Source organism: Polyodon spathula, chromosome 5, assembly GCF_017654505.1.
Source record: "Polyodon spathula isolate WHYD16114869_AA chromosome 5, ASM1765450v1, whole genome shotgun sequence".
NCBI classification, from domain to species: Eukaryota; Metazoa; Chordata; class Actinopteri; order Acipenseriformes; family Polyodontidae; genus Polyodon; species Polyodon spathula.
In genome coordinates this window covers 76652019-76664641 of record NC_054538.1, presented here as the reverse complement: position 1 = coordinate 76664641, position 12623 = coordinate 76652019, and the positions used below count along the sequence as shown (strand labels likewise).

General features: G+C 39.2%; 1 protein-coding gene across 1 annotated transcript; it reads right to left on the bottom strand.

Annotated features, from left to right (window-relative positions):
- Positions 1–1544: 1544 nt before the first annotated feature.
- On the bottom strand, positions 1545–6458 carry LOC121316330 (calmodulin-1). Its single transcript, XM_041251387.1, has 6 exons — positions 6357–6458; positions 4951–4981; positions 3297–3440; positions 3120–3226; positions 2649–2784; positions 1545–2173 (listed from the first exon to the last, which is right to left on the bottom strand). Exons 1-6 carry the CDS (start codon positions 6357–6359, stop codon positions 2145–2147), a joined length of 450 nt encoding a protein of 149 aa, XP_041107321.1. The 5' UTR covers positions 6360–6458; the 3' UTR covers positions 1545–2144.
- Positions 6459–12623: the final 6165 nt, after the last annotated feature.

The following is a 12623-nucleotide window of genomic DNA, read 5'->3' as shown; positions in this document are numbered from 1 at the left end:
TTATAAACATGTTTCTGTATGCACAGTATCTTTCATGGGAGTAGTAGGGGGTAGTCTATACACTGGGTGGATGGAAACTAGTTGGCAAAGCAAACACACTACAAGGGATCCCTTAACCATGAGCTTGGGTTATGCATTCTCAAACAACAAGGGTCTATTAAAATAGAAAGTTTCCTACTAGTCACGGCCAAAAATGAAGTATTTAGACTGGAGGCTGTGCCACCTTTAGTGAAACTATCAGTGCACACAAGCAGGAAGTGATGTTTTACAGGTGTATTATAGAATATGATAGCCTAGGTGAAGAAAATGAGCTTACGTTAAGGTAGTTAGTTGTCCCTACTTATTGATATTCAGATAATCTGTTCCAAATGCTGGTGAAAAACCTGAACTAGGCAGATTCCCCCCCCCCCAGTTTACAGGTCATCTATGAAGTACATGGATTAGGATACAAGTAACTATTACACAGTATACCAAAATAATCTAATGCAAGAGAAGCAAAACTGGAACTCAGGATGTCCCCCAGCCCTACCTACTGTACACTTTTTCACGGTGCAGCTTGTCTCTTACTTTAAACACAAACATAGCATGCCATACATGAAACAAAGTCAATAACATGATGTGGTTTATTTCAACATGGTCTGAAATATATTTTATTAAAAAAACAAATCTAATAGCCAAAGAGAAACAAAAAAAAGATACATTTCTCCCACATTATGGGTGTTACTGTATACCTTAGGAACTGGAATTGAAATATAAAACATTTTACTACAACTATGACATGTTCCAAGCACTTGAATGCTTGTCCACTTACAGGAGGAACAAAAACTTTTGGGTTACTGGACTGGAATTATATGGCTAGCCTGTCACTCTCCACCACTGCACAGCTTGGAAGTGATCAACTCTTTCATGTGCACACAAACACATTCCCCATCAAATACCAGCCCCTTGTATTTCAAGTAATGGACATTAATCAAAATCTGGAGTGATTTGCAACGCCAATTATGAGGATTCGCAGCACTGAAAAGGTCTGGAATAAAGTACAGCCAACACTTCTAGTTTCAGACTAGCAAACCACTTAGAGTGATAAATTCCTTGCCAGCAACTAAATTCCAAGTTATATAAGACCAAAGCCAGTTTTATGGACAGACAATAACTATAGCTAATGTATAATAACCACTTGTGCAATATCAAGGATGGCCACATACCAGTTATGGAATCCACAAGCTTGCTAGAACATACATTACAACATTTTATAAACATGACCTGCAATATGTAGCTGCTCACAATTCCAAACCAAGATGAAGTCAGTTATCCAATTCAGGATCTACACAAAGTTTCGAATTACAAGTTTGCCTACAGATTTGGTTGTAACCCTGCCCCGCCACATGTGTAACATTAACTGAAAGGCCACAGGTTGTTTACCTGACTGTTTAGCATTGTACTATGCCGATGTCAAACACACCCTTCTGTGGTTAAAACTACTACATTGCATACCCAAAAGGAATCTTAAACTAAATTGGTTTAACTTTAATAAAGACAAGAAGTTTGGGTTAAATTGTAAATTTTATTGGAAAACAAAAATATACAACTTGGAATGGATCTTTGAGGCATGTCTGCCATAAGCAGTTAAAAAAAAAAAAAAAAAAAAAGTGTCTAAACAAAATTAAAAGCATAGTAAGAACAGAACAAGTTCTCTGGTACAGAACAGCAAATACAAAAAGAGTTAGTGTACGAGTACCTGGATGATACACCCGTTTTGCAATAGTGCAAGGCTGAGAAATTTCATATATACTTTTGTCCATAGTCCATGCAGAGTAACTACTCCACATTAATGTTTACATGCCAACATTGTTGCCAAGTGACATCCAACTTCAAACAGGTATACCAAGATTTTCTCACTTCAAGCTGTGGTAAGTGTATCGTGCACAAAGTTTAAATGCACTTCAATGAAGCCACATACATCTGTTAACTTGATCGAATCTCAACACAATGACAGCAAAGAGGGGGACAGGAGGACTTGAATTCTAAGTACTATACATGCATTTCCTTTGGACAGCAGGGGAGGGATAAACATTTTACAGATAAATTACAAACAAAGAAAGGCAAATAAACATTTTTATACAATAAATTTCTGTACAAAGCCTTCACTTCGCTGTCATCATCTGTACAAACTCTGGAAAAACAGAATAAAATGAATTAGTACAAAAACAAAACTGTTCACTCAATGCAAAATACACCAGGCTTCCCACACTTCAAAATTACAGCAGCCAAGTACACTGCTTTGGACAACCTCTGCATCTTAAGTGTTAGATTAGAAAAGGTCATTGAACATGTGGCAGCTTAGCTTGATCAGCAGCCTACACACTGCATCAAAAGGTTTTTGTTAAAGCAACTTCCAATTAAACAAATAGCAAGTCAATTTGGTGTATCGAGAAACAAATTTAGACAAGTACAAATTTACCTTTTCATGGTGCTGCAGCATATTGGAAGATTTTATTCTATCATGAATGTTTAATACAGCCTACATGTCATATGTACTGTTTAAATGGTAAGTGGATAAGTTTGAGCACTGACCCACAGTGCAAGTCAAATTTAAACCAGAACAGGTTGTACACCCTTCAAACTCAAATGGAAGTTTAAAGACATACCTTCATAGTTCACTTGACCATCGCCATCAATATCTGCTTCCCTGATCATTTCATCAACTTCTTCATCTGTTAACTTCTCACCCAGGTTTGTCATTACGTGACGAAGCTCTGCCGCACTAATGTACCCATTACCATCCTATAAATGGAAAAGAAACAGCCACATATGAAGTGAAGTGTAATATTTGCATTCCCACTACATGCCAGTGTTAGTTCAGAAATGCTGGTTTAACCCTCCACCCTCTAATATTATGCAAGAGCATAGGTTTAATAGCATATACTCCCATTTGTATAAGGCTTTGCACAGAACATTTGAAATCCACCCCACCATACATATACAGCGACAGCTGGTTGTCAAAGCACACAGGCCGGGGGGTGCACAAATTAAAATGGGTGCATAATTTCAAACTGTACAGGTGCAAAAAAGCCACACATTTTCCTAAATGCAAGGATATTGTGATGGAACAGATTTACCTTATCAAATACACGGAATGCTTCTCTGATTTCCTCTTCACTGTCTGTGTCTTTCATTTTCCTTGCCATCATGGTCAGGAATTCGGGGAAGTCGATGGTTCCATTACCTATTGCAGACAGATTATGTAAAAATTGCACCTATAAAAACAAAATTCACTAAATATTATTTGTACTCACCATCAGCATCTACTTCATTGATCATATCTTGTAGTTCTGCTTCTGTAGGGTTCTGACCTAGTGACCTCATAACTGTTCCCAATTCCTTTGTGGTGATTGTGCCATCGCCATCCTTGTCAAATAGTGAGAAAGCCTCTTTGAATTCTGCAATTAGAGGGAGGATTAAAAGTTACTATTAACACTGTTTTCACGTTGACATCCATTTAGAGTTACTTCAGAATAGAAAGATTCTTAAATACAAGTACCACCAGAAACATTTGTAACAATAGGAAACAGCAAATTACTGGAGAAGCTGACAAAGCTGCTGGACAACATTTCTAACACCAGCTAGACATGCCACACAGAATTAAAATGAGTTATTTCTAACAATACTGAAGGCCCTTTCTTTTACAACATTCTTTCCACAGTCAACTTTACCAAGCAGGATTAAAACAGAATATAAAAGATTACTTGTGGTGACCTAGTTCACATTGTTCTCCCCAGTCTAAATGATAACCAATGTATTGATAGTTCCCAGTTAAGCAATATTCTGAAAAAAATGTCTAAAAAGCCCGGTCGAGACATTGACTGCAGAAGGGGAAGGTTAAGCATTCTCAAAATAGGATCTGCAAATGCTTTATAAACACATAACCCTTCATTTGAGGAGTAGAGCTGTACATTTAAAAATGTTACTAAACTGTTTTAAAAAAAATTAAATCAGAAGACGCAATCACAACTGAAAGCTTAGAGATCTGGAAAGCAGTTGCATTGTGATTTGAGCATAACTCAGCAGGTAGCAATGCAGGAAGCGGGGGCTACTGCATTACAATGCCTCACTGCAGAAGTCATACGGAGCACCCACAGACCTGCTCTTCATGTGTTCTACCCACAAGTTTCAAGACGGACTTTAACAAAAGCAGACTAAACTGACAGCAAGTTATCTTAAGGATTAATAGCATGCCTTAAATCATGAATTAATACTGGCCCACTTTTAGCACACAAAGCATTAAGTCTTCACAATACTGCTAGGAAAAGAAAAAAAACATCCCACTGTGGTAATCAGCACTTGTGCATTTGAGTAATTAAACATTACTGTCAAGATAACTTAATCACTCCTACTTTATCAATAAAGTGCTTTCAGGCTAGGCACAATTTAGTGTGATACATTAGGATTAACAATGACCTTACATATGTACTGATCAATTCAGTACTTCATTACCATTAACTGGCCAGACGGAAATAAGACAACCATATACAAGGAGCTCCTATTAAAGCAGTGCTTAACTACATGGTATACTATGAGCCATTTGCCAAGTCGTTTAGCTTAACTATGATAATGTTAGTGTTACACAGTACATTTTAGAATTCAATGCAAGATCTTAAGTTTACAAGGCATTCCCAAGTTAATTGTAATGCTTCATACAAAAGCATTAAACAGACCTCCCCCAGTCCTTTGCGTGGCCACGTGTGTAATATAGAACAGGAATAAGGGACCGATCCTTACCACCCCTCACAATGTAGGCCTCCACACTGAAGCCTTACGAGCTTTGAGATTACTTTGAATCTGGGTCCGTTTATTCTGCACCTCACTAGACTCACTGAATACTGCTTCCAAATCGAGGCAGTGCCTTGTGTACACTTACTGTACTACCCCCTTTAATGAAAAGGATCTTACCAGCGATCTGCTCCTCTGTCAGTTGATCAGCCTACAGGGAAAAAGAGAAATGCAATTAGTGTTTTCATAAAGGAAAGACAGGCTTGTTTCCTGTCAAACTCAGAACAGGAAGCCCCGCTTACACAATTCATATCTATAACGTGGCTGAATGAATGCACAGGGGATCTGTTTGTACAACCTAGCAGTAACTGCATTTAGAACTACGCATTAGTCACACGGCAAACATGCAAGATTGCTCAAAAGTATTCAGGAGCACCGACTAAAGCGATCGATAGGCTGCGAGAAGTTATGCACACACCAGACAGCGTTTGCAATGAATGCCGGCTCTGTACCCCAGCCGAAGGAAACTGAACCAACACTGGTACCTACTAATACTGTTAGTAGTCAAAATTCAGTTTTATAAATTTAACTATTCTACGGTTTTGCTCGAGTCAATCTGAATAGTTCAAATTCATTTGCTTTCTCAAACTAAGCATACCCGCTGCTATTTAGCGCACCACGCCTAACTGCGGATACAAGGGTCTAGTCAAACACCGACAATATGCAGAACATTTACAGTTGACACGAATTACCAGAGCGATACACGGGCAATTGCAATTAAAGTTTCGAGGATATTTTAAAGTTTTAAAAGGAAAACGTGGCAACACCGACTTTTTACAACCCCGTCGTTTTTAGTTTGCAGGTGTGCTTGAGAAATAGCACTTACCAGATATTAATGCAGCCAGTGAATCATGTGGTAATGTTTTATGTATTGCATAGCTACTCTTCGGTTAGGTACATGAAAAAAGTAGAAGCTGGGAACGCCTCAGTGCCTCCTCAGCTTTCACAAAACAGACTAAAGGTTAAATTACGTAATGCACGTACAGCAAGAGAAATTAAATATGAAGTTCCAGACACCACGCGCTTAAACTGACGACAAATCAAAGACAGATTAAGCCTCCACGCGTTAAACTTCACCATAGAGTTTTTTGCGTAAGAAAACTAAATTTCACCCACGTTGCTTACTGTGCAATGCAAACCGAAGTCAAAATACAGCCCGGCTATGTTGTGCAAAGAAAAGGCCATATTTCCATCTTCCCGCGCCACCAATTTCGGCAGCCCATCCTGTGCTACATCTCCACACAAGTTACAACTAACACTGCAGCCTAACTCAAGCGTGCAATATCCCAGCTGCGAGAGCCTTCACATTTAAACGCAACGCATGTGCCACGACTCCGTCCCATACAAGACTCTCCATCCGCAGTCACTACATCAGGCAGGAAATGATTCGCTCCTGCCCATCCCCCCAAACAACGACTAAAGTCTCCATCTTTATATTGTTTCAGTAATTAGACTAGTGCCTTGTTTAAAAAAAAAAAAAAAAAACTTACAATAACAATACATGTTTGAATTACAAAAATACTCACCATTGTATTATTCTAGTCTCTATTACTATAACCCGAAAGCTACGACACCAACACCGCCGCGGTTGAAAGCAGACTGACTCCGACCTGCCGTTAACTGTCGCTCATAAACGCCTCCCTCCGCCCTGTATCCTTCCGCAAGACTGCCTTTGCCCCAATCACAAGCTGAGCCAAATCACAAAAAAAAAATGCGATCGATATATATATATATATTTTTAATGCCACTAGAGAAATCACATATCCCAGTAATAGAGATCCGTGTGGCCAGTGACAAGGCGCTGCAAACAAACAAACAAAAAATAAATAAAAGATAAGACAGTAGCCAAGGAACTAGATGATTTTGCGGAAGTTGGCGTGCTGCGGGCTTGTCACCCGTATCGGACGTGTAGGATGGGATGGTCGTTCTGATTGGTGCGTTGCTACCCGCAATGCGTCACTCCCTTGGACATGCACAGCAGCGCCAGACTGCGCATGAGCACAGCCAGGCGGTGCAAGGATGGAATAGCGCCTGCATGATTGGTGGTTCACTGGGAGACGGGGCAGATTACTCATTCATTAATGCAACTGTGCATCTGTCCATCCACCCTCTCACACAGCGCTTCACTCAGTACTACGAGTCCGCCTTCACAAAGGCGGACCGAGGGCTTTGCATTTAACGGCAAGAACAATTATTGTGTGTGAGCGTAGTTAACATTTAGTGGAAGCGTGCGCGCATTTTTTATTTTTGCTGTAATTAATTTTTCAGTCAATACTGAAGCGAGACGTTACGTTATGTAAAACCGTGCATAAACAATGTTTACGGTTTTATTTATTTTAGTGATGATGTAGGCCAGTGGTGCGCAGTGTGGATTGGGAGTGGGCGCGGAGAGTCAAGGGGCGCGCAACTGAGTGCCAGTTCTGTAAAAAAAAAAAGTTATTTTTTTGAAGGATAGAACATTTTAAATAAATACATATAGGACAGAAAATTAGTCCAAGTTTACACTTCAAATGAGCTTTGACGACCATTAGACTGGTGGAGCCGGGGAAATGATGTTTGAAGTGGCGAGTGTGTCAGTGAAACTGCAGTGAACAGAGCCGAAATGGCGGCTTCCATGTGGCGCGACAAGTTAAAAAGAAAGCACTAATGTTTTAATAGGTGTTTTTTCGCGGATTTAATGTAAATCGTGTATTTTTCCTAGATTAAACCACAAAAGGTACAGATTTAGCTAAATACATAAATGCTAACAAATTGTTAAAATATTTTTTATTCGTTTGGTATTGTATGCAGAGACGCGAAGGCGATAGATTGGCTCTCGCAGCTCTGCAGCGCGATGCAAGGCAAACGCGTCAATGGGCGTGGCTCATTTGCATCTTAGCTTCAGATTTAGCAGCCAAGTCAATTGTTATTTATTTTTTATTTTTTGAAAACCCAGATGTATGTATGCTAAGAACAGGGGGCAGCATATAAAAAGTTTGACCAACACTGATCAAGCCTACCTTGCAAAATAATACTTTGCTACGTGAGCTGCTCTTCCATTTATTCGCTTCAGACAAGGTCTCGGGTGTGGGAGTAACCTGCCAGGGTTGGCGATTTGTGTCTATTTGGGACACCACTGCACTGCCCATCAGATGCTTCGGCGAATATGTTAATGATGGGGCAGGCGCCGTACGGGCTTGCTCTCGCATTTGCGCTGTGATCAGAATACAGCCCTAAGAGTTTTAGTTTATAGACTGTAAGCATTTAAGGTGTTTGTGTCAATAAAATGTTTTTAAAACATGCTTTTCACACATTTTCCTTGAGGAGCTATATAAAATAGGTAGTACATGAAAAAAATTATTGAAATCAATTATTATTATTTTTTTAAATCAGGTGACTCCCCACTAATTTTAACACTGAGAGTAAAATGTAATATTACCTTGGAAGGCATGAGTAATCTCGATAAATATTACTGTACAATCTTCAATGGCAATAGGGTAGGCATTGAAAAACAGCCTTCAATTTTAACTGCAATGTGTTGTTTTAATAAACATGTTCAGGTCGGGTCGGGTTACGTTAGCAATTGTCTTCAGATTTTACACAAGAATGTGCCTTAGCTGCTTTCGGGACACTGAGAAAGCACACTGCTGCAGAGGTGTCAATCACCGGCTCTAAATACAGCAGTTTGTATGGCAGCAGTTTCTATTGGTTCACAGAATCAGTGCCAAGTAATAGCCGTAATAATATTACGGCCTAGTAATAGCCAATCAAATGCGTTTTAAGAGATGCTGTGCCCGCCTACCGATCTCCTAGGGAGAGAGTGATGACGAGAAAAGGTCATCAATCGCGTTTTTTAAAAATCCGAGCTGCGTGTTGTTGACAGCAACGAGCACAAAGACAGGAAGGAAAGTTAGATGGGTAAGATACCGCTGCAAAGTTAAGCGGCATCTGGGGGACTTTTAAATAATAAATACATTAATGCAATTGTATTGATTTTTAATACATAAAAACATAAAATCCCTGCATGTTTGCAGTACAATTTTACATTAAAATATTACAATGCCCCATTGCCTCGTACATGCACTTTGTGGTTAACCACATTGGTGTGTATTACTACGTTTCTCTTCATTTGTCCGATGCGGCAGATAGACAATGGCTACCTCCCTAAATTCAACGCTGAGAAGCAACAGCTCTCAAAATGGTCCCTAAACTCAGCGTTGAGAGCTGGACGCGCACACACCAGACTCGACAACTGCGCTGCGGAAACACAGAAACGATGAGGCAGCTGGAAGATCTTTCAATTACTAACAAACGCAAGAGAAAGTGGCATATTATTATTATAGGTCAGGGAAATTAGGTACTGCCAGTATGATCTTTACCTCCATTTTCAGTGAAAGTGTTGACGGGGTGTCCACAACTTGTGTGCATTTTATTATTTATGTAGGTATTATTATTATTATTATTATTATTATTATTATTATTATTATTATTATTATTATTATTATTGTCGAAGTAGTATGTAAATATATTGTGTTTATGTGCGTACGGATGAAAGCCTTCTGACAGAATATTTATTAAGATGACCGCGAAAAGCACTGCGTTTGTGGTTTGTTATAATAATAATACTAATACTAATAATAATAATAATAATAATATAATAATAATAATAATAATAACCCCGTCACAAAGTGAAACTGCTTGATTTCAAACCACATGACATGAAGCTGTTCTCTGATTGGCCAGTTGTGTATTCGTCGCTCGACGAATTCGCAAATTCGTGTCAGTTTCTATTTTTGTTCTCGTCGCTCGCAATGGGATTTGTGCCGCGGCGATGTCCTTGTCGTGTCGTGTGTGGTGTGAAGGGCGCTATTGAAAAGCAGAGGTTTTATTGATTTAGCTGTGTGTAAGGGCCTTTACTCACCGACTTTATAGAACTATTGTAAGAGCAGTTGGTTGTGTATTACACGACGTTAAAAGCTTACTAGTTTATTTTTTGGTTGTGTTTCATTTGCTGACAATCACGTTTATTAGGGTGTGGGCAGTTTATATTAACTATGACGTCACTTATTTAGTATTTATATAATCTCACGAATCGCAGTTTTAAGAATGTGAGATGTGAGTTTTCTTTGAATTGAGTCGGGTCGGCTCGGCCCCCAAAAAAGATGTGCTTGCTCGGGCTAGGGTTGGTTTCGGGTCGAGCACACCTCTAGTTCTAAAAGGTTATTTATCGGCTCAGCGCGTTGTTTTCGAGGTACTGTACAATGAATTACGTTACATATATTTTAACAATACATTGTTAAACTCAGTGACCGTGTTAAAAATTCAATATAAAGTCAATATTATTATAGACAGTGTTTTTTTTTTTTTTTAGTGTTTGCCCCTGACGATGGTTCCACTTCCAGCTGGATTTGTAGCTGGGCAGGGCGGGGTGTTTACGCTTCAGCCTGTGTAGCTTCGAATTTTTCTTATTCTTGCTGTGAGGGCTAGCCAGAGATTGGATAACGTTTGTTAGGTTGGTTTTTCTTGTGTAGTTTCCTAGTAACTGAAGACATTGTATTATGAGAGATGTAGTTGATAGTGAAAGTTTTTGGGGGGCAGATAAGCTGTGCAACAGAACTGTTTTGCGTATTTGCACGCATTACATTTCAATTTAGTGTATTTGTAGTTTTTAATGCGTAAAAACGGCAGGTACGCAGTTTATCTGGACCGCTGCTTGACAACATTTATACATAAATACATATTTTGTACTCCAGTCATTGTTAAACAAACACTTTATTTTTTATTTTTTTGTTGCTTCGATAGATGGCATTTTCACTTGCTGAACCCAATTCAATATATATATATATATATATATATATATATATATATATATATATATATATATATATATATATATATATATATCAGAACCTTCAACACTATGTTTCCTGTGATCAACGACTGCTGTACCTTTTTTTATACCTCTTTTCCACTACACCTGAGCTGCACCAAGCCAGCCCAGCATGGCTCAGGAGGAGCCTGGCTGTGTTTCCTTGCAGAGCCAAGCCATGACGCTGATGTCACACACAATGACAGTGTAAAGTGGCATGCAGATCATGTGTTATTAAGAGGCTCTGTGTTTGAGTTGAGAACGGTTGACCCTGTCTCTTACAGTACACAGCTGCATGAGAGTAGAAATATTGAAGACATCATGTGCTTAGGGGAGGGATGCTTTTGAAAGGCCAGCCAGTACTGTGGTCACATCTAGTGTTGCACAAACCAATTATTCTATTATTTGAGCTCTCCACTGAAATCAGGTGCTGGCAATCAGGTGAGGGTTGTTGGTGTTGATTGTGCTAATGTGCCAATCCAAATGAAACAAGTAAAGAAACAGCTGCTTGGATTTGTGATGATTGCTGCTTTTCTTAGATTGAAAAGAACAGCCGTCCACAGAAACCTGATCAACAGCAGTGACCCTTTCCTGTGGTGAATAATCGAATGATCCGTTTGTGCAGCTCCAGCCACACCCACTGCTTAGGTTCTCTGATTTCCAAGACAGTGGGAGCTGAGGCAGTTCTTTGATTTTCAGTCCTCCAGAATAGATACTGTATGTGGGCTGTCGTTCGAAGTAGTGATTTAAAACTGGGTAGAACACAGGTAAGGTGCATGATTGAGCCATCTCAGTGCTTTAATAAAAAACCAGGGCAATAAGAGTACTTTTTGCAGCAGCTCAGTGTTTAAGTTTTCATAACCTCCACTTTGCTATGATTTGACTCTGACTCACCATGTGGTGTGTAATGATCTCAGTGATCTTTAGCAGCTTTGTACCTTTCTTGACTTCACTTGTATAAGCTAGTATGAATGAATCATTTTCCTGGGATGCTATTATATCTGATTCTACAGAGTAATACAGAACGTTTCCTTGTGTGTTGCTGATAAGGTTCCTCTGATAACACAACAGCTCGCCCAGAGAGGTGTGAAACCCATCTTTTGAAACTGCAGGAACTGATTAAGTATTTGGGCAGATTCACTGGCACCCATAGATTGATACTGTATTCAATTGGACTGTTGTTCCCCTGAGTTCTGGGTTCAATGGAGATCCAAACCCAACTTTTGTAAGCAGACATTGCCAGCATACAGTAACTGTTGCATCTGCATTAAGTTTAAAGATCTGTCAGCACATGTGTGCTGTCTGTATTCTGTATTATAAACAGAATACATCAAATTCAAATACAGCAAATGCCTCTCTATCCAATGAGAATCAGGATCCAACAGGATACTCATCAATTACTAGATATACTTAATGAAGAAGAAACGTAATTGGTAACACTGTTTTAAAATTAGCTAAAACAAATTAGCTTTCACCTTCTTCTGATAGCATAGCAGAAAAATATATAAATACATAGATATGTAATATAATTATAAAAGCATTCATGCTGATCAAAGCTGTTAAAAAAAAAAAAAAGGTGCTGACCAGTATAAGGCACTTTGTATATTAAAGAATGTCTCTAAAGTCATTAAGTAGTTCTTAGCAATGGTAAACCAATCATGCAAACCTTGCTTGATTGCTGAGACGAGAATGGTAGCACCCTCAAAAAAGCTATACTTGACAAAGGTATGTTGAGCATACTGAAATGTTGGGAAGTTGGCTCTTTTGAGCAGTTTCTTTTCCAATTCTCTCTGTTCTTCAGTCTTATACGACCCTGTTCGACTCAGCAGCCCGCTATTTATCCCTCAGTCCAGGCCACGCCCCCGGTGCACCAGCCACCAATCCAAGCATGCACGGCTTCCCTCTCTTTATTGTTGCAACATTTTATCCCCTGATTTGTGACAAA

Bases quoted from the DNA above. Each gene is read 5' to 3' on its own strand.
- LOC121316330 (XM_041251387.1), bottom strand. The intron at 3,441-4,950 runs GTAAGATCCTTT...CTCTAATTGCAG, and splicing joins GACAGAGGAGCAGATCGCTG to AATTCAAAGAGGCTTTCTCA. The intron at 2,174-2,648 runs GTATGTCTTTAA...CTGTTTTTCCAG, and splicing joins TGGTCAAGTGAACTATGAAG to AGTTTGTACAGATGATGACA.